This window comes from Chanos chanos, chromosome 14 (genome assembly GCF_902362185.1).
Source record: "Chanos chanos chromosome 14, fChaCha1.1, whole genome shotgun sequence".
NCBI classification, from domain to species: domain Eukaryota; kingdom Metazoa; phylum Chordata; class Actinopteri; order Gonorynchiformes; family Chanidae; genus Chanos; species Chanos chanos.
Genome location: NC_044508.1, coordinates 1,051,997 through 1,075,796, shown reverse-complemented (window position 1 = coordinate 1,075,796; position 23,800 = coordinate 1,051,997). Strand labels below are relative to the sequence as shown.

Below are 23,800 nucleotides of genomic sequence, written 5' to 3'. Positions count from 1 at the left end.
TACGACCATAAACATTACCCAAACATGACCATAAACTTTACTATCACCCAAACACAACCATAAACATTACCATCACCCAAACATAACCATAAACATTACCATCACCCAAACACGACCATAAACATTACCCAAACATGACCATAAACTTTACTATCACCCAAACACGACCATAAACATTACCATCACCCAAACACGACCATAGATGTTACCATTAACCAAACACGACCATAAACGTTACAATCACCCAAACATGACCATAAACATTATCATTACCCAAATACAACTATAAATGTTACTTTCACCCAAACACAACCTTAAATGTTACCATTACCCAAACATAACCATAAACATTACTATCACCCAAACACAACCATAAACATTACCCAAACATGACCATAAACTTTACTATCACCCAAACACGACCATAAACATTACCATCACCCAAACACGACCATAAACATTACCATCACCCAAACATAACCATAAACATTACCATCACCCAAACACGACCATAAACATTACCATCACCCAAACACGACCATAAACATTACCATCACCCAAACATGACCATAAACAATATCATTACCCAAACATGACCGTAAGTGTTCGCCATACCCAGGTATTACTTCTGACTGTCATGATGCCTTCTTGAAGTGCCCCCTGTGGAAAATGCTATGTGCTAAAAGTGGATAGCAGGACATAATGATTTTTTTCTCATCACATGCCTGATTGCACTGGGCAACAAGTCCTCCCTCAGGCCTGCATGTGCATGCATGCGTGTCAGTGTGTGTGTGTGTGTGTGTGTGTGTGTGTGTGTATGCACACACGCACACACATGCATGTGTAGTTGTATGAGCACAGGAGTGTTTGTGTGTGTGTCTCTGGGGGGTGGCATCTTTGAGTGCATTTATGCATGTTTGTGCGTTTGTGTGTGTGTGTGCGTGTGTGTGAGTGAGTGAATGCGTGTGTGTGTGCGCATGTGTGTGTGTGTGCACGTGCGTGTGCATGTGTGAGTGTGTGCGTGCACACACATGGGTGTGTGTGTGAGTGTTTGTATGCCTGTGTGTGTGTGTGTGCGTGTGCGTGTGTGTGAGAGAGAGTAGGTGTACATGTATGTATGTGTGTGTGAGTGCGTGTGTGCATGTGTGTATATGTACTGTGTGTGTGGGCACGTGCATGTGTGTATGTACTCATCATGCTGTTTTTGTGTGATGAGCAGTCATATCATATTAGGTGCTCGTGTGTTTCATTCAGAAATGACACACACATTATACCATGGTGCTGGAAGCTGTTCACAGGCATGAAAGGGCATGAGTTCCTTCCCCTCAGTGTGCGACTGGGTTCTGACGCCCCTGACAGCAGTGTGGGAAGCCCCGATGTCCTGGAGCCCAGCTAGTCCTCTGGGATGTGCACGTTTGCCACAGGCCAAACAGGAAATGTCAGTGTAGGGGGATGGGATTTAGGTCTTTCACTTACTCTGGGTTTTTTTGTTTTTTTGCTTGTTTGTCTTTGTTTTGTTTTGTTTTGTTTTTGGTTCTTTGTTTTTCCTCTTGTTTGGGGGGGGGGGGGGTGCTCATGATGATTTTTGTAAGGGGGGTGTGACATTTGCGTCTCATCTTTGTCTGGGGCCTTTGTCCTGTTTTACCCAGCCGGGCGCGCAACAGACCAGACATCTGCCTCAAAAGCTCTGAATGAAATATTTAGCTGTGAGCAGAGGAGAGAAGGGATGAAAGGATTCCTCTTTTTTTGGGTCACAGTCCTCTTTTTTCCATCACCAAGATCTTCATTTTTGACTTAAACAAAAAAAACCCTCTCTTTTCTGCCGCTCGCTGCAAAAAGGACCTTAACTCATGAATTTTTCAAACAAATGAAAACCAAGGGAAATTTCAGATTTATGTTGAATCTTTTCAGAGGTCTGTCCATCAGCGGATTCTGCTCTGTCTGTTGTGATATGACTCTGGTCCCTGATGGTCTGAAGAACTCATTGGTTTTCAGTGATTTATAACAGAATCCAGTTCACAGCAAGATTTCTCCGGGCTTAACCAGAGATGGAAGTGTTTACATGTTGATTAAGTGGTGTGTGTGTGTGTTTGTGTGTGTGTGTGTGTGTGTGAACTGCAAAGAAGCTTTCATCTGTATTTGCTCCCGTGAGAAAGTGTGACAGTATGAATGTATAAGTGTGAGAGTGTGACAGTGGGAATGTGAAAGTGTGAGAATGTGAACATGTGAGAGTGTGAAATTGTGAGAGTGTGAAAGTTTGAGAGTGTGAGAGTTTAACAGTGTGAGAGTGTAACAGTGTGACGGAGTGTGAAATTGTGAGAGTGTGAGAGTTTAACAGTGTGAGAGTATGACAGTGTGAAAGTGTGAGACAGTATGAGAGTGTGAAAGTTTGAGAGTGTGACAGTGTGAGAGTGTGACAGTGTGAGAGTGTGACAGTGTGAGAGTGTAACAGTGTGACAGAGTGTGACAGTGTGAAAGTGTGAGAGTGTGTATTTAATGAGAGACACAAAGTAGGAGTATCATATTTCTCTGTATGTTCAGTTTTGTAATAAGATAATATGACAAACCACAGCCATGAACCAAACTGAGACACAATATCAAATCACAAACCAGGTTCACATTAGCATGTAGCTGTATATTTAAAAAACCAAAAAAAACAGAGGTAGAGAACGCTGACTTTTCTTGGCTAATGAAATTTGACACTGACTGATAAATACAACGTTTAATATTTACAGACGTCAACGTCAGAGATAACAAACGTTTAAGATTTGGCCCTTCTGAAGGAGACGCTGTTAGTTGTGTGTGTGTGCTTGACTCGTCACCGGTGTGAACAGTTTACAGTCCTCCTCTTCTTCCCATCCAGCAGCCCCAGTAAAACCCTGCGGCCTGCTCCCAGTTTGTTTGGTCAGCATCTGTATTCAGCACCAGTCTGAGCAGACTACTGAATGACACAGAATGTACTAAACTGCATGACACTGACTGTGCTGTATACATATTACGATAGCTACAAAATGTAAAAATAAATAGTGGTATTTTTATAGTGACTTTTTTTTTCCTCAACTTGTGCCGAGTGGAGACCATTAAAAAAAAGTTCTCTGTTTTGTCGTGTCTGATGCACAGAAAGGCAGAGTTCCATTTGAAATTCCCTCAGTAACGGAAAGGATGGAATTCCGTTTGATGGAATGAGGACGTCACAGGGGACAAAGATGAATATTTGGAGCGATTTCCGTTCACAATCATTATTTTCCTCACTTTTCTTCGGTCTCTTGGAACGACAAGTTCATTCATCTCTGTGTGCGGTCATCAAATCTCTCAGACTCCACCTCAGTGTGCACGAACAACCACGTCTGTGTTTTTCTTTTTATTGTGTCTTTTTTGTGAACAGTTTTATACAAAAGCACAAGCTTCATGTTGTCTATTTAAGCCAAACATGTCTAAGTAAACGGTGGCACATAGAAAGATCCATAGCCAATAATGACGGTTTTCTGTACACTGTTTGATAGTGGAGCCGGAGACAGGTTTTTAAAGCTTCTGTATGTTAAAAACAGTACTGTACAGGCTGGTCCATTGGTCGGCTGTGTGATAAAAACCGACTAACAGTCCAGCAGGCATTGAGATGTCTTAAACCAGGTGAAATGACATAACTCTCTTAAACCAGGTGAAATGGCATTTCTCTCACAAACCAGGTGAGATGACGTTTCTTTTTTAAACCAGGTAAAATTGCTCTCCACATTCTGTTACAAACTCACTCCATTGAAACTCATTCCATTACAAACTCACTCCATTACAAACTCACTCCGTCGCAAACTCACTCTGTTACAAACACACTCTGTTACAAACTCACTCCATTACAAGCTCACTCCATTACAAACTCACTCCGTCGCGAACACACTCTGTTGCAAATACACTCCATCACAAACTCACTCTGTTATAAACACACACTCCATTACAAACTCACTCTGTCTGTTACTACGCAGATCTTTCATTCACACTTCACACGCAGACACACTGTGATTGTTTTGTTTTTGTGTGGTTGTTGTTGTTGTTGTTGTTTGATGGTCAGGTCTCCGGATTAATCGTCTGTCCTGTTAGAGTATAAAGGCGTTGACCCACGTCACCCCGCATACACACAAGCCCATTGAGTCTGATGATCTGTCCAAAGCCCTGTTCTCTCTTCCTAAAATAGACAGACTGACTCATAGGCACACAGAAGAGATTGTCCTGGCTTTCTCCCTCTCTACTCTCTCTCTCAGTCAGACCCTGACTGGTCACCAGTATTAATCACACACTCCTCTGTTCTACAGTCCTTCACAGCAATCCTGAACTGCCCAATAGACCAGTGTTTCTCAGCACTGCCCGCTGACATGCTCAGTGCATCTACTGTCCAATTACAGTTCCCAGTTCCAGTTTTCATCCCTGGCACCAGTCCTTGGTTCTGGTTCCCCATGTTCCCACTCTCTGCTTCAAACCAGATTTTTGTTCTCGGTCGTGGCTCTAAACTTTCAGGGCCTCGTGGACGCCCACCGCAGAGAGGCGTCGGTTGATGTTGCGGTAGCGGCAGCGTAGCAGGTCGCGGTAGGTGGAGCGGAGGTCGCGGTTAAAGAAGGCGTAGATGAAAGGATTCATGAGAGAGTTGGCGTAACCCAGCCAGAGAAGCACACGCTCCAGCCAGATCGGGACGCAGCTGCACTCCACGCCACAGATGAACGGCCTGGCCGTTGACAGGATGAAGAAGGGCAGCCAGCAGACGGAGAACACGCCCACTATCACGCCAAGCGTGGTGGCCGCTTTCTGCTCCCGCTTAAAGATCGACATGTTCTGCCGCTCGCGGCTCAGGAGCCTGGACAGAGCCGCGCACTCCTCGGCCACGCCCGGCGGCTTCAGACCTTGCATCCTAAGCGTCTCATTGGCTGCCTGCTCCAGGCGGTCACGGCGCGATAGGTCGGTGAAGCGGTGCTTGGCGCCGCTCTTGCGAGCGGCCTTGAAGATCTTGTAGTACATGAAGAGCATGACCAGCATGGGGATGTAGAAGGCCACTGCGGTGGAGTAGATGGTGTAGCCGAAGTCCTGGCTGATCAGACACACGCCCGCCGTGTGCACGTTCTTGGCCCAGCCACAGAAGGGCGGAAGAGTGATGGAGGCGGAGACCAGCCACACCCCAAAGATCATCTTGGCCATGAGCTGTCCGTTCTGGCGGGCGGGGTAGGTCAGGGGTCGTGTGATACCCAGATACCTGCAGGAGACAAACACAGGAGACGCATTATTCCGTGTGGATTATGCTGAAGCTTGGGAAGTACCAGATGGGCATAGTTTGTTTGTTTGGTTTTTTTAAGTGAAAAAATCATCTGAATTTATAAGGCAACTTACTTCACAGCTCTGCAAAATAATCCAAGTTTTGCATTTCAGTAAAGTCAACTTTTGGATGGTGGAGTATTTGTGTTGAATTAGGTCAAAATTTGAACTGCATTAGTCACATTTCATAGGGTGTAGAAATGGAATTAAAATTGGAAAAAAAGGAAGTGAATTGAGCCCCCTCCCCAAACACCCCTCTTCACAGAATGACAGTCCTCGTGCCAAAGTGTGTACTGAGGTGTGTACTAGTCCAGGGAGCAGTTGGCGTCTGTCGGTCCAGTCTCATTAGAGAGCAGATGTCAGTGGGTAAAACTATCAGAGGGGTCATGCTATGGTATTACAACAGGGGCACTAATATCAATGAACTGCTCTGGTCTCTCCAATGACAGTCTACCACTAAATCAGTCAACGCTCTCACAGAACAATCACAGCATCTCTCCTTACTGTAAGAGGCTTGATGCAGATCTCAGACACATCACCTCTTCCACTGGAGGCTTACATCAAACATGTGACGCTGTTCTCTCTCTCTCTCTCTCTCTCTTTCTCTCTGAGCACTTTCCTGCTCCCAGAGGTGTTAACGTGATGAGCTGTGGGTACATGGGCAGACCGTGAATCTGTACATGCAGAACAACACACCATGTGACCAGCTCAGAAGGCACTCCAGAAATTTCCATCAAAAATAAAAACCTCTCACTGTATATATGTGGGGTACCGCGAATCTCTAGAGAGGCGATGAGGTTGGTATCTGTCTTCACTCATCATGTTTACAGATAGATTCCATCATCATCCTATACGTCTACATCTCATCACCCTATATGTTTACATCTCATCAACCTATATGTCTACATCTCATCATCCTATATGTTTACATCTCATCACCCTATATGTTTACATCTCATCACCCTATATGTCTACATCTCATCATCCTATATGTTTACATCTCATCAACCTATATGTCTACATCTCATCAACCTATATGTCTACATCTCATCAACCTATATGTCTACATCTCATCACCCTATATGTTTACATCTCATCACCCTATATGTTTACATCTCATCAACCTATATGTCTACATCTCATCATCCTATATGTTTACATCTCATCATCCTATATGTTTACATCTCATCACCCTATATGTCTACATCTCATCATCCTATATGTCTACATCTCATCATCCTATATGTTTACATCTCATCATCCTATATGTTTACATCTCGTCATCCTATATGTTTACATCTCGTCACCCTATATGTTTACATCTCGTCACCCTATATGTTTACATCTCATCACCCTATATGTCTACATCTCATCATCCTATATGTTTACATCTCATCAACCTATATGTCTACATCTCATCATCCTATATGTTTACATCTCATCATCCTATATGTTTACATCTCATCATCCTATATGTCTACATCTCATCATCCTATATGTTTACATCTCATCATCTATATGTTTACATCTCATCATCCTATATGTCTACATCTCATCACCCTATATGTCTACATCTCATCACCCTATATGTTTACATCTCATCATCCTATATGTTTACATCTCATCATCCTATATGTTTACATCTCATCAACCTATATGTCTACATCTCATCACCCTATATGTCTACATCTCATCACCCTATATGTTTACATCTCATCACCCTATATGTTTACATCTCATCACCCTATGTTACATTTCTAATGCAGCTGTTTCTCCAGTTCTCGTTATTTTTCCTGCCATGTATTAAATAATGATAAAGAAATGCATGTCCTAACCTCATGCATTAAGCGTTAGTGTCATCTGCTTTAATGTTTGTTTGTTTGTTTGTTTGTTTGTTTGTTTAAACACTTTCATCCCACAACGCACGTCATGGAAATCTCCCACTAAGAAACCTAACTGACATAACATGACTGAGTTAACCACTGAACAAGTCTACTACTCAACACGGCACTAAAATTAGACTCTCTTCGTGGGACAGTGCTTAAGACTGTCTTTAGTGTATGAGAGATGATCTGTCTATTCTGCAAAAAGAAGTCTGTTTATTATTCTCTCAAACTCTCCAAAGAAAGGGCTTTCTTCCAGGCTTTTTCTGCTCCCTGGGGGAAGAGGGTGCCGTTTTAGAGACACTCCACTGTGCAGCTAATGGAGACCTCGCTTGGTTCCGCTGCAGCGCGTAAGCCCAGGAAACTGAACTATTTTTGTCAAAGCAAACAGAGCAATGACTTAGACACTGTCATAGCCCCGTGCTCTAAAAGCATCAAACATCTTTGGCTTTTTCTGGTTTTTGAGGAACATTGTGAAATATTTAAAATTTGAAGGGAGGACGATGTAAGTCAGTTTTATAGAACACCAGGTCGGAAATTATCGTTTCTTCAAAAAAGAAAAATAAGAGAGAGCTATGTGTCACTCTGAAGTACTCTAGAGAAATGTCAAGTGTTTAGCTGACCCTGTGTCTTTTCCATAACATTTCAAATCGATTTGAATAGAAGACTTTGAGCCAACCAGGCCAGTCTCTTTGCCGGTGAGATGCAGGCGTGGATGCAGGATGCAGCGCTGGATGGAGTCTGAGCTGCAGATCAGTGCAGGCAGGTTTGACTGGAGCTGCGCTAATGCACAGTGACATTCTGGGGCCAGTAACAATCACAGGCAAGGACAACGAAGGAAGGCTCTTTCTCTCTCTCTCTCTCCCACACTCACACACACACATACACACTAACACACACACACACACACATACACACTAACACACACACACACACACACACACTAACACACACACACACACACACTAACACACACACACATACACACTAACACACACACACACACACACACACACTAACACACACACACACACACTAACACACACACACACACACACATACACACTAACACACACACACACACACACACATACACACTAACACACACACACACACACACACTAACACACACACACATACACACTAACACACACACACACACACACACTAACACACACACACACACACTAACACACACACACACACACACATACACACTAACACACACACACACACACACACACACACTAACACACACACACACACATACACACTAACACACACACACACACACACACACACATACACATACACACTAACACACACACACACACACACACATACACACTAACACACACACACACACACACACTAACACACACACACACACACACTAACACACACACACACACTAACACACACACACACACACATACACACTAACACACACACACTAACACACACACACACACACACACACACACTAACACACACACACACACTAACACACATACACACACACATACACATAAACACACACACACACACACACATACACACTAACACACACACACACACATACACATACACATAAACACACACACACGCACACACGCTCGCACACATGCGCACACACATACACACACGTAGACACACACACACACACAGAGCTCTTACTGGTTTTATGAGGCTTGTCTAATGTTGACTCCCTGACATTACTCCAGTACTGCAACTGTTCTGTACCCTCCCCACCCCCCACCCCCCGGCCTCCAGCCTCTCCGCTGAGGTCCAGGTTAAAAGGAGGGTACAGAGTCATTTTAAGACAATCACACAGTACCCACTCTTCCCCTCACATATGCCCTGAGTGAGTCATCTGTGGGTATGGCTCCCGGCATCCCGCCCCCCCCCCCCACCCCACCCACAACCTCCCCTCAGGAGGAAAAGAAACAACAACGAAGCAGTGCGTGGTGATGTCATGGTTGCAGGGGCGGAGCCTGGCATGGGGAGGGGTGCAGTCAGGTTACTTTGAGTGTGATGGACGAACACCCAAGGCTGCTCTCCTGCTCATGGTCCACTCAGCCCAGATTACATCACAGAGGCGCTGACGACACCATACTCTCTCACAACCACACACTGTGACATTGCCGTGGGAGTTTTCTCCGTCATTTTCCTCAAGAGCTATAGTGTATGTGTGTGTGAAGGCTGACTTCATCTCCGCCCAAGCCTCCTTGATGTCCCTGCACTTTCTGGCCCTCACCGAGACGTGGATCACACCGGAGAACACGGCCACTCCCGCTGCCCTCTCCACGGCCTTTTCCTTCTCCCACACTCCCAGACCCTCGGGAAGGGGTGGGGGAACTGGCTTCCTGATCTCCCCCTCGTGGAGATTCCAAGCAACATCTCTCCCTTCTATCTCCCCAACATCGTTTGAATTTCATGCTGTTTCTGTTTATTCCCCTTATAAACTACATATGACTGTTCTCTACCGCCCCCCAGGCCCTCTGCAGTCATTCCTAGATGAACTGGACATCCTCCTCAGCACCTTCCCTGAAGATGGCACTCCCATCCTGCTGCTAGGAGACTTCAACCTTCCGAATTCTACTCAGTCTGACAGCCTACTCTCCCTCCTTCAGTCCTTTGATTTTACCCTCGTGGAGTCCACTGCAACACACAAGGGCGGTAATCAACTGGACCTGGTCTTCACAAGAGGCTGCCTAGTTCCTGATCTCACGGTCACACCGCTCCAAACCTCAGATCACTTCTTCATGTCCTTCTCTCTCTCGATCTCTCCCTCTCTGAAATCCTCAGCACCCAAGCTACCAGTCGCAGCTAGACGTAACCTTCGCACTCTCTCCTCTAGTGCCTTCTCTTCTATGGTCTGCTCCTCTCTCCCACCTGTAGAAGCCTTCTCACTTCTCCCCGTGGAAAAGAAGTCCTCTACGGTCCTCTCTGCGCTGGCCTCCACCCTGGACACCCTCTGCCCCCCAGTCACCAAACCGGCTCGCCTCTCCGCCCCCAGTCCCTGGTTGACTGATAGTATCCGTGCCGACAGAACCAAACTTCGCGTGGCTGAACGGAGATGGCGGAAATCGAGATCCTCCAACGACCTGTCCCACTACCACTCTCTTCTTTCTTCTTTCTCCTCTACCCTGTCCGCTGCCAAATCTGCCTTTTTCCACTCTAGGATCAACTCTGCCTCCTCCAACACCCGCAAACTCTTCTCCACCTTCTCCTCCCTCCTTTCTCCTCCTCCTCCTCCTCCTCCCTCATCCCTATCTGCTGATGACTTTGTCTCCTTCTTCGAGAAGAAGATCAATGACATCTGCGACTCCTTCCCCCCTCCCCCTCCCACCTCGGATCCTGCACCCTCCCCCCCTGCTATCTTCTCCTCCTTCTCCCCTCTATCTGACGCTGAAGCTCTCTTACTTATCAAATCCCATCGTCCTACTACCTGTCCTCTTGATCCCATCCCCTCCCCTCTCTTTCAGGCCATCTCGGACGACATTCTGCCCTTCATCTCGTCCTTGATCAACAGCTCCCTATCTACTGGTACGGTTCCTTCTGCCCTGAAGAGAGCACGGGTCAAGCCACTGCTCAAGAAGCCCAGCCAAGACCCTGCGGATGTCAGTAGCTACCGCCCAGTCTCTCACCTACCGTTTCTCTCCAAAACCTTGGAACGTGCTGTATATAACCAACTCTCACCATATCTTCTGCAGCACAATCTCCTGGATCAAAATCAATCCGGATTCAAAGCCGGCCACTCCACCGAGACGGCCCTTCTTGCTGTCACGGAGGAGCTCCACTTGGCCAGAGCGAAGTCTCTCAGCTCTGTCCTCATACTCCTAGACCTCTCCGCAGCATTCGACACGGTCAACCACCAGATCCTCCTCTCATCCCTTGCTGGGCTGGGCTTCGCGGGTTCTGCACTCGCATGGTTCAAGTCCTATCTGTCTGACCGCTCCTACCAGGTCTCTTGGAGGGAATCGGTCTCCTCCACCCGCACTCTACACACAGGTGTCCCACAAGGGTCAGTACTTGGTCCACTCCTCTTCTCCCTCTACACCAGATCACTTGGCCAGGTTATCTCCACCCATGGCCTCTCTTACCACTGCTACGCTGATGACACACAGCTGTTCTTCTCCTTCCCCCCCTCTGACTCCCAGGTTCAACCTCGCATCGCAGCCTGCCTAACTGACATTGCCTCCTGGAAGTCTGCTAACCATCTCAAACTTAACCCGGAGAAAACTGAGCTCCTGTTTTTTCCTGCTAAGAACTCCCCAGCGATCGACAATACAATCACCATCGAGGGATCTGCGGTGTTTCCCACCTCAGCAGCCAAAAACCTTGGCGTCACCCTCGACAACCAGCTGACATACACCGGGCACATCGCAGCAGTCACACGATCCTGCAGATTCGCCCTATACAACATCAGGAGAATCCGCCCTTTCCTCACGCAACAGGCAACCCAGCTCCTAGTCCAAGCGCTTGTCATCTCCCGCCTGGACTACTGCAACGTTCTACTGGCTGGCTTGCCGGCCTGCGCCATCAGGCCGCTCCAGCTCGTGCAGAACGCCGCTGCACGCCTAGTATTCAACCTCCCTAAGCACTCTCATGTCACTCCGCTGCTTACTGCACTACACTGGCTTCCGGTAGCAGCCCGCATCCAGTTCAAGACACTGGTGCTGGCCTACCAGGCCACAAGAGGCTCTGCCCCATCATACCTTCAGTCTCTTATAACGCCTTACACCCCAACTAGGACCCTCCGCTCCACGTCCTCCGGACAACTGACGGTCCCCTCACTCCGGGAACCCGGCAGCCGCTCCTCCCGGCCACGCCTCTTCTCTGCCATTGCCCCGAGGTGGTGGAACGACCTCCCCCATGCAGTCAAGACTGCGGAGTCTCTTACCATCTTCCGCAGGAAACTGAAAACCCACCTCTTTAGAACACACCTGTCCCCCAATGCCTAACCTCCCTTCCCCCAATGCCTAACCTCCCTTCCCTAGAGGAAAAAAAAAAAAAAAAAAAAAAAAAAAATTACCTTTGTCTTGTATTTCTGTTTGTAAAAGTATCCCAGGGGCGCAATGCGAAAGGGCAATTTGACGCTCAGTCTTATTATGATCTCTGTTGAAGGTATTAGAAATCCGACTGATGCACCAATTGTAAGTCGCTTTGGAAAAAAGCGTCTGCCAAATAACTAAATTGTAAATTGTAAATTGTGTGTGTGTGCGTGTGTGTGTGCGTGTGTGTGCGTGTGTGTGTGTGTGTGTGTGTGTGTGAGTGTTTGTGTGTATGTGTATGTGAGTGTTTGTGTGTGTCTGTGTGTGCACGAGTGTGAGTGTGGGTGTGTGGGCGTGTGTGTGCGTACGTGCGCAAATGTGAGTGAGTGTGTTTGGGTTAGTAAAGATTTCCAGAAGGAGGCCAGAGCCTTTGATACCGTACACCCAGCTCTTAAAACAGCCACACAGCCTTTTAACGGATTTGACCTCTGAGTGAACCCATCTATAGCTCGGCCTTCTTTACCATGGCTGACATTTTCAGAACAGTACAACACAGAAAAAAACATCTGCTTACATTAGAAAGCACACATCACAAAGAAGAACCAGAGGATTTTTCATCACTGGACTAAAGAAAACCTGATGAAGAGGGTGGGCTTCGAGCCAGGGCAGTGTTAAACTTATCACAGTGATGTCTCAGAACCAGGGCTCGGTCCAGACCCATTTCCAGCAGAACCTTTATCCAGTGCAGAGATGAACAGAACCTGCACGGGGTTGGCCTTCAGCCGCCCGCCGCCCAAAACTCATCATGATTACTCAGTTAATATTCTGATTTAAGTTCCCGCCTGTGTCACTTTTCCATTAAAGCTGTTCAGACACTGTTCACGGCACGCTGCGCTACACCTGCAGCATTGTGGGTATCGTCACCACCCACGGATTAAACAACCAGCCGCTCTGTTTCACTCATTCAGCTAATAATCACCCATGTGGAGCAGAGAGAGAATGCACAGTGTTTTCCTGGAGTATGAGTTGTGGCGTTCGGATAAGGAGGTACAGAGATGTTTGGATAAGGAGGCGCAGATGCATTTGGATAAGGAGGTGCAGAGACGTTCGGATAAGGAGGTGCAGTGTGATCACATAACGGGGTGATGGTGTGATTATCATGCAAGGGCATGGCTCTGTTTTGTTCCATGACATGACACGGTACTGTCACATGACCACATCATCTGTGGGATTAGATTTGATTTAGGATTATAATTTCACAATCAATGCAATATTTTAATCTGACTTGTTTTGCCCTTTTCTGTATTTAAAATGTGAACTGTTACAGAAAGAGAGAGATTTTATATAAGCACACATTTGATAGAAATGAATAAATCTGTAGCGTACACTCTGTAATCGCCCACAAATTGCCAGGATTCGAACCCAGGACCCTCTTGCTATGAGGCAACAGTGCTAACCACTGAGCCACCATGAAGTTTTACTCTTGTTGTGCCTCTGTAAGGTGTTGCCGTCTGCGTGCACAGAGAATGGAACCAGTAGACAAAAAGTCAGTTCCATTGTGTGGAAACTGGGCTAACAGAGCATGTGACCACAGGGCTTCTCTCTGCGCTGCGTAAAGACCAGGGTGTGTTTCCTGTGTTTGTGTCTGTGTAGAGACCAGGGCACACACTGTGTTTCCTGTGTTTGTGTTTGTGTAAAGACCAGGGCACACACTGTGTTTCCTGTGTTTGTGTCTGTGTAGAGACTAGTGCACACACTGTGTTTCCTGTGTTTGTGTCTGTGTAGAGACCAGGGCACACACTGTGTTTTCTGTGTTTGTGTCTGTGTAAAGACCAGGGCACACACTGTGTTTCCTGTGTTTGTGTCTGTGTAGAGACTAGTGCACACACTGTGTTTCCTGTGTTTGTGTCTGTGTAGAGACCAGGGCACACACTGTGTTTTCTGTGTTTGTGTCTGTGTAGAGACCAGGGCACACATTGTGTTTCCTGTGTTTGTGTCTGTGTAAAGACTAGTGCACACACTGTGTTTCCTGTGTTTGTGTCTGTGTAGAGACCAGGGCACACACTGTGTTTCCTGTGTTTGTGTCTGTGTAGAGACTAGTGCACACACTGTGTTTCCTGTGTTTGTGTCTGTGTAAAGACCAGGGCACACACTGTGTTTCCTGTGTTTGTGTCTGTGTAGAGACCAGGGCACACACTGTGTTTCCTGTGTTTGTGTCTGTGTAGAGACCAGGGCACACACTGTGTTTCCTGTGTTTGTGTCTGTGTAGAGACCAGGGCACACACTGTGTTTCCTGTGTTTGTGTCTGTGTAAAGACTAGTGCACACACTGTGTTTCCTGTGTTTGTGTCTGTGTAAAGACTAGTGCATGCACTGTGTTTCCTGTGTTTGTGTCTTTGGTAAATGGTCCAGGTTGACATGTGAACTGCGTCTTCGCTCTAGCACCTGTGTGATGCTTTAACAGAGAGATTAATCTATTCTCAGTCATAAAACTATTCATCACACGCACAAGGCTTACATTGGCTGCTGGAAGCCAGTAATAGGTAAGAAATCATGTACAGTGCATCTGCCAGGGCAGCACCAGAGGGCTCGTAAAACACACACACACTCTGACGATGTGGGAATAGCACATTAGTGGCCCTGTTTCAGGGCTGTTACAGTGGGCAGTGTTGATGTCTCTGTCCAGTCCTCTCCAAAATGCATCTACTCTCACATGCATCACATTACTCAGTGAGAGTGCTGATCCAGGATCAGAGATTGTCTTTCATAGTCTCTGAGAGATCAGCTCTGATTAAATGAGTCAGAACCACACGCCAGGTTCTTCTGCTCCGTTGATTTGTTGAAGCTGGGGTGTCAGCGCTGAACTGGAATAAAAATGTCCAGCTCTATGAATTCCCTGGACTGAAAATAGGGAATATGGATACACAAGAGCTCACTCACAGGAGATCACACACAGAAGGTCAATCACAGAAGGTCAATCACAGAAGGTCAATCACAGGAGATCAATACAGAAGTTAAATCACAGGAGATCACTCACAAATTCATCAAACAAAAGATATTCCATCACTGGAACACACTACACTACTGTTACAAAGGAAAATCTTGTAGAACTTGTAGAAGCACATTGTCAAGAGTGAAGTGAAAAGAGTGTTGTGTGTGTGTGTGTGTGTGTGTGTGTGTGTGTGTGTGTGTGTGTGTGTGTGTGTGTGTGTGTGTGTGTGTGTGAAAGAGATGGTTTATGCAAACCATTTGGATTGGCCATTTAACTGGCCTCAACAACAGTACAAGGAAGTGAGTAGAATAAATTCCCTAGAGCAGAGGCATGAAGTAATCCACAGGACAGGACCTGTGTTGACACATGTTATCTTAATGATTCAGTCTACATGGCAGTGACACACACTTCTGCAAACACACATCTCAGCCTCTGATTGCTCTCCACACACTAACAAGCTGTAACCAGGAGTGTCATTTGACCATACACCCCATGACTGGCTACGGTGAGAGAGAAACTCAGGCCCTGTGACGTGACTTTTTCCCGTCAGACGAAACTATCTGACTGAGTAATGGAGTTTTGACTTTAGTGTTCGGTGATTGGCCAGAGGACTAATGTGGCCAGGAGGCAGCGTGACAGAATAACCCCATCTGCTCTGTCTGCCTCTACATCACAGTACCTCCTGCTTTCCCCTGGTGTGTCCCACACTCACAGCAGGGTCACTCAAATACTACTCAGATTACATTAAACAAATTTACACAAAAAGAACTGAATTGAAAAAAAAAACAAAACAATGATCAGTAAACTGCTCTCTCAATCTGAATTTATTACATTTACCAAATGGAGTCTATAAGAGAATGACACGTCAGAACCTTCTACCGTTGTTTCCTCTGTTCCCAACACAAAATCATCTCATCCAGTCTGTTTCCCCTGTTCCCAACACAAAACCATCTCATCCAGTCTGTCTCCTCTGTTCCCAACACAAAACCATCTCATCCAGTCTGTTTCCTCTGTTCCCAACACAAAACCATCTCATCCAGTCTGTTTCCCCTGTTCCCAACACAAAACCATCTCATCCAGTCTGTCTCCCCTGTTCCCAACACAAAACCATCTCATCCAGTCTGTCTCCCCTGTTCCCAACACAAAACCATCTCATCCAGTCTGTTTCCCCTGTTCCCAACACAAAACCATCTCATCCAGTCTGTTTCCCCTGTTCCCAACACAAAACCATCTCATCCAGTCTGTTTCCCCTGTTCCCAACACAAAACCATCTCATCCAGTCTGTCTCCCCTGTTCCCAACACAAAACCATCTCATCCAGTCTGTCTCCTCTGTTCCCAACACAAAACCATCTCATCCAGTCTGTCTCCTCTGTTCCCAACACAAAACCATCTCATCCAGTCTGTTTCCCCTGTTCCCAACACAAAACCATCTCATCCAGTCTGTTTCCCCTGTTCCCAACACAAAACCATCTCATCCAGTCTGTTTCCCCTGTTCCCAACACAAAACCATCTCATCCAGTCTGTCTCCCCTGTTCCCAACACAAAACCATCTCATCCAGTCTGTTTCCCCTGTTCCCAACACAAAACCATCTCATCCAGTCTGTCTCCCCTGTTCCCAACACAAAACCATCTCATCCAGTCTGTCTCCCCTGTTCCCAACACAAAACCATCTCATCCAGTCTGTCTCCCCTGTTCCCAACACAAAACCATCTCATCCAGTCTGTCTCCCCTGTTCCCAACACAAAACCATCTCATCCAGTCTGTTTCCCCTGTTCCCAACACAAAACCATCTCATCCAGTCTGTCTCCCCTGTTCCCAACACAAAACCATCTCATCCAGTCTGTCTCCCCTGTTCCCAACACAAAACCATCTCATCCAGTCTGTCTCCCCTGTTCCCAACACAAAACCATCTCATCCAGTCTGTTTCCTCTGTTCCCAACACAAAACCATCTCATCCACGTACATCAGCCTTCAACATCGCTGAGCCGTCTCATCCACTGATCAGAGAATCATCTTATCCACTAAACACACAGTGTTTAATCAAAGAATCATCTCATCCACTAAACACAGTGTTTAATCAGAGAATCATCTTATCCACTAAACACACAGTGTTTAATCAGAGAATCATCTTATCCACTAAACACACAGTGTTTAATCAGAGAATCATCTAATCCACTAAACACACAGTGTTTAATCAAAGAATCATCTTATCCACTAAACACACAGTGTTTAATCAGAGAATCATCTTATCCACTAAACACACAGTGTTTAATCAAAGAATCATCTAATCCACTAAACACAGTGTTTAATCAAAGAATCATCTAATCCGCTAAACACACAGTGTTTAATCAGAGAATCATCTCATCCACTAAACACACAGTGTTTAATCAAAGAATAATCTAATCCACTAAACACACAGTGTTTAATCAGAGAATCATCTAATCCACTAAACACACAGTGTTTAATCAGAGAATCATCTCATCCACTAAACACACAGTGTTTAATCAAAGAATCATCTCATCCACTAAACACAGTGTTTAATCAGAGAATCATCTTATCCACTAAACACACAGTGTTTAATCAGAGAATCATCTTATCCACTAAACACACAGTGTTTAATCAGAGAATCATTTTATCCACTAAACACACAGTGTTTAATCAGGGAATCATCTAGTCCACTAAACACACAGTGTTTAATCAGAGAATCATTTTATCCACTAAACACAGTGTTTAATCAGAGAATCATCTTATCCACTAAACACACAGTGTTTAATCAAAGAATCATCTAATCCACTAAACACACAGTGTTTAATCAAAGAATCATCTAATCCACTAAACACAGTGTTTAATCAGAGAATCATGTTATTCACTAAACACACAGTGTTTAAGCAGAGAATCATCTAATCCACTAAACACACAGTGTTTAATCAACGAATAATCTAATCCACTAAACACAGTGTTTAATCAGAGAATCATGTTATTCACTAAACACACAGTGTTTAATCAGAGAATCATCTAATCCACTAAACACAGTGTTTAATCAGAGAATCATGTTATTCACTAAACACACAGTGTTTAAGCAGAGAATCATCTAATCCACTAAACACACAGTGTTTAATCAACGAATAATCTAATCCACTAAACACACAGTGTTTAATCAGGGAATCATCTAATCCACTAAACACACAGTGTTTAATCAGAGAATAATCTAATCCACTAAACACACAGTGTTTAATCAAAGAATCATCTAATCCACTAAACACAGTGTTTAATCAAAGAATCATGTTATTCACTAAACACACAGTGTTTAATCAGAGAATCATCTAATCCACTAAACACACAGTGTTTAATCAACGAATAATCTAATCCACTAAACACACAGTGTTTAATCAGGGAATCATCTAGTCCACTAAACACACAGTGTTTAATCAGAGAATAATCTAATCCACTAAACACACAGTGTTTAATCAGAGAATCATCTAATCCACTAAACACACAGTGTTTAATCAGAGAATCATCTAATCCACTAAACACACAGTGTTTAATCAAAGAATCATCTAATCCACTAAACACACAGTGTTTAGTCAGAGAATCAGTTTATCCGCTCAGAGAATAGTGAGGAGAGTGCATTCCGGAGACCCCTGGAGAACTGTGGCAGTCCAGGATGCTGTATAAAACTCTCTGTGTCGTGCCTCATGACTCTGTTGGGTGTTGATATGGAGAGGTGGCGGCTCGAAGTGTTTGTTTAAGAAGCAATGACAAACTGAAGTGTGATCGATCTTCCCTGCGCAAACACCAGATTACCCATCAGCGTCCGCAGTGTGAGTGACAGGCAGAAACACACATGGGCAGAATAAGAGGCCAGTTTACGAGCCTGACGGCGCTGAAGAGAAGAGAACCTGAGTGCGGTCTTCTCTGCTCACGTCCACTTTGATTTGCCACTCGAGAAGTGAAGAGCTGCCAACACCAATTACCTGTCAAAGCAGCCAGGCTCCTTTTTTTAATCTAATCTGGATTTAATCTAATCTGGGTTATGATACACACCCATCAGTTACACGGTACAGTGCAGATATACCGTTAAACCGTGTAAAACCTTAATCTCTGACGGCACCTCTGAGTCTCGCGATTTCTGTCAGTGTCCAAGTGAGAAAACGCTGACAGAGATCAGAGTCTAAAGAATGACAAGTCCTTATCCCCAAAGCCGTAACATCTAATCTCTCCTTTCTCTCTCTCTCTCTCTCTGTCCTTGAACTGTGTCATATCAGCTATTTATTCCTGAAAACAAGTTTATACTTGTTCCACACTTCCACACTCACTCCACACACACTCACTCCACACACACACAATCACACCCACACTCATTCCACACTCTCACTCCCACACTCTCACTCCACACACACTCTCACTCCCTCACTCACTCCACACACACACACCCACTCACACACACTCATACACTCACACACTCTCACTCCACACACACACACACATTCACACACTCTCACACCATGCATCCACTCCACACACTCACACTCATACACTCACACACTCTCACTCCACACACACACACACATTCACACACTCTCACACCACGCATCCACTCCACACACTCACACTCATACACTCACACACTCTCACTCCACACACACACACACATTCACACACTCTCACACCACACATCCACTCCACACACTCACACTCATACACTCACACACTCTCACTCCACACACACACATTCACACACTCTCACTCCACACATCCACGCCACACACTCACTCCACACACTCACACTCATACACTCACACACTTTCATTCCACCATAACAGCAGTTAGATTTAATGCACCTCGCTCTCTCACTCTCTCGCTCTCTCTCTCTCTCTCTCTCTCTCTCTCTGTAGTGTTTGTCTGTAACAAACTCCTCTAGGTCTTTTTCACTCAGGCCCTCACTGACAAACACGTCATTTACGTTAAATGTGACAGCAGATAGTTAATCGTTTAATCTGATATACTGATGGTGCACATGATAAATGAAAAAAAAAAAACCAGATTCATTTTCTGTTGGATGTGAGAAATAATTGTGTGTGTGTGTGTGTGTGTGTGTGTGTGTGTGTGAGAAATAGTGGTGTGGTGGAGGTGGTGGTGTGTGTGTGTGTGTGTGTGTGTGTGTGTGTATGTGTGTCTATGTGAGTGAATGAGTGAGTGAGTGAGTGAACATGCTTAAGAGATATGTGTAAGATAACACATTAAGGCTCTGTGTGTGTGTGTGTGTGTGTGTGTGTGTGTGTGTGTGTGTGTGTGTGTGTTTGTGTGTGTATGTGTGAGTGAGTGAGGCTGCTTTCACACTTGGTCTGTTTGGCTGGTCCATACCCGAATGCGACCCCCCCCCCCCCTTCCCCCGTCCCCACTGCTCTGCTTTCACATTACATACATGGTCCGATTACATCATCCACACATAAGGAACATGCAGCTTTTATTTACCAGTGTCGCTAAGCAACCACGCAAGAGGGAGGCTAAACGGAAAGCCAAATTATCTTTCTTTTCTTATTCATCTTTTTGTTCATATGGTGTCAGCACCAAAATAAGTGTGTTCGGTATTTTCACTTTTCCATAATGCGTCCTGCTGTCTGAGAGTGATGCGAGCTGCTTGGATAAGGAGGTTTTTGCAGAGACAGGCGGCTTTGCAGAGCATACACGCATACCTTCAAGGTGAGCAAACAGTGTGGCTACTTGCAGTTATTTTCCGAATAGTTTTTAGATCCGACAAGCGTGAATTGCCACGTAACTGTCCTCTAGTCACTATTTTTAAGATTCTTAGTGTTTTTTTAAAATTGCCTGTTAATTAATAAAACGAATTATATGTCATCAACAGCGTTTACTTCCTGGTTTTGGATCGGATAGCTTTCACACCGATGCGAACCACACCCGCGTTCAAGTGGACCATACCCCGGACCGCCGTTTTCTGGAGGACTCGGGTCCGGTCCCACAGCCTGCACCCGAGTTCAGAAAACAGCGAACCGTACCAACGGCTAAAGTGGACCCACCAAAAACTCTAGTGTGAAAGCACCCTGAGTGAGTGAGTGAGAGTGAGTGAGTGAGTGAGTGAGTGAGCGAGCGAGTGAGTGTGTGTGTATGTGAGTGAGAGAGTGAGTGGGTGAGTGAATGAGTAAGCGAGTGTGTGAGTGAATGAGTGAGTGAGTGAGTGAGTGTGTATGTGAGTGAGCGAGTGACTGTGTGTGTATATGAGTGAGCGAGTGAGTGTGTGTGTATGTGAGTGAGAGAGTGAGTGAGTGAGTGAATGAGTGAGTGAGTGTGTGAGTGAATGAGTGAGTGAGTGAGTGTGTATGTGAGTGAGCGAGTGACTGTGTGTGTATGTGAGTGAGCGAGTGAGTGTGTGTGTATGTGAGTGAGAGAGTGAGTGAGTGAGTGAATGAGTGAGTGAGTGTGTGAGTGAGTGAGTGAGTGAGTGAGTGAGAGAGTCAGTGAGTGAGTAAGTGTGCATGTGAGTGAGCGAGTGAGTGTGTGTGTGTGTATGTGAGTGAGCGAGTCTGTGTGTATGTGAGTGAGCGAGTGAGTGTGTGTGTATGTGAGTGAATGAGTGTGTGTGTATGTGAGTGAGTGAGTGAGTGAGTGAGTGTGTATGTGAGTGAGTGAGTGAGTGAGTGTGTATGTGAGTGAGTGAGTAAGTGTGTATGTGAGTCAGTGAGTGAGTGTGTGTGTATGTGAGTGAGCGAGTGTGTGTGTGTGTGTGTGTGTGTATGTGAGTGAGTGAGTGAGTGTGTGTGTATGTGAGTGAGCGAGTGTGTGTGTGTGTATGTGAGTGAGCGAGTGTGTGTGTGCGTGTGCCTGTGTGGGTATATATATATATATATATATATATATATATATATATGCGTGTGTGTGTGTGTGTGTGTGTGTGTGTGTGTGTGTGTGTGTATGTTGAGTGAGCGAGTGAGTGTGTGTGTGGGTATATATGTGTGTGTGTGTATGTTGAGTGAACATGCTTAATGGACATGTGTAAGAGAACAGATTAAGGCTGTGGGTGTGTTCAAACACATCATTCTTCACGGTGCCAAGAGCAGAGCAGTTCAGTTCAGTTCAGTTTACAGAGAGAACGGTCACTCAGATTGGCCCACAGGTTAAAACACCATAAAACCCAAACCTCATCACAGAACAGAGTTTCACACAGACGTCAGGGCAAAAAGTTTCCCCCTTCCAACAACAGAATGAGATATAAATCAGTGGGTGCCCAGGGCCTGAGTGTGTCTGTCCTTTCTCCCTGACAGCTTCTAGCCACATGCATGTATTCAATGCCACCGCACAGCCATCTGAACCACAAGGTCAAGGGTCAAGCCACCGCGCTACCTCTTGGGGAGATGACCCCCTGATCTCTGCTATTCTCTTAACTCAGTTAATGCAAGACAGCATATGGTACATGGGGCATGAAGACAAATTACATTTCTTACGCTAAAAGCTTTTTTTTTATAGCTTTTTTTTTCTTTTTAAAAAGTCTTTGCTCCCTGACCCATCTCTGCAATTTCTGTTAAATTCCCCTGAGGGAAATTACAGGTGATTAAAAGACACATTCAACAGACTGGATCCAACTGTCTGTGTCATGACACAGTGAACCTGCCTTTCAAACAGCGCAAAAATGAGGCCACACGCTCTGTTTTCTCTCACACTGATCAGGTAACAGCTACACGGTTCTTTCTCTCTTCTCTCACTCTTCTCTCTCTCTCTCTCTCTCTCTCTCTTTCTCCCTTTGTCTCTGTCTCTCTCTGTCCATTTTTTTCATTTTCTAATGAAACCCTTGTGAGTGAACTAACATGGGAAGTGTGGTTCGTAAATCGGGCCTGCCTCGATAAATTAAGCCTTCAAATGAATAATTCACTCAGATGTTGACAGACTGCGACATTTTCAGCTGTTTTCTGAAAAGAAAGAGGACGGTGTCTGGTTTTGGCCTGTTCTAATTCTCTCCAGAGGCAGCATTTGGAGAAAAGTTTTAAGCTGTACAAGAGGGAGAGGAATTTGGAATTCAAAAACCTAAAATGAGAAACAAGTGAATCATTCCTTTTTTTTTTCGCTTTGGACTAGCGGTTGAGCGTTTTTTGTTGTTGTTGTTGTTTATTTTGGACTAGCGGTTGAGCGGGGCTGTAATAACGTCAGATGTACCCCATCTCTCCCGGTTCCCTCGTCGCCGACAGGTCACAGGATGTTTACCCAACATAGATTTACCTTCCCCTCAGCTGAACCCACACGGAGCAGTCATCCATGTTCCGACAGCACAGAAAAGCCCATGTGCACATTGCTTGTGAGGAAGCTCAGCTTATGTGGAGGACCAGACAGTGGATTCTTTGATTTACAATTTTAATGTGAGTCTGTCCCCTCTCATCTCTACTCCCCCTGTCTCCCCGTGGTAAGAACTTACTTCTCCTCTCTGTTCTTCTTTTCTTTGCTTCTTTAATCGGAGGCCTTTATAAAGGGAATGGTCTTTCTTCCCTCACATGCTGGATTTGAATAATTCATACCTGCTCTCATGAATTATTTAAAGTACAACATATTACTCTCTGAGGAGTGACAGACCGTCTCTAACCGACAGAGCCAGCTCCGCGCAGCTCGGCCACCTGGACAGGACAGAGCGC

At 45.4% G+C, this 23,800-nt stretch overlaps 1 protein-coding gene across 1 annotated transcript in view; it reads right to left on the bottom strand.

The window, feature by feature from the left end:
* Positions 1–4,494: 4,494 nt before the first annotated feature.
* htr7c (5-hydroxytryptamine (serotonin) receptor 7c) overlaps positions 4,495–23,800 on the bottom strand; it is a 24,074-nt gene continuing 4,768 nt past the window's right edge. The window contains exon 2 of the mRNA XM_030791716.1: positions 4,495–5,233. Within this exon, the coding sequence (XP_030647576.1) occupies positions 4,495–5,233 (739 nt within the window). The remainder of the gene's footprint in view (positions 5,234–23,800) is intronic.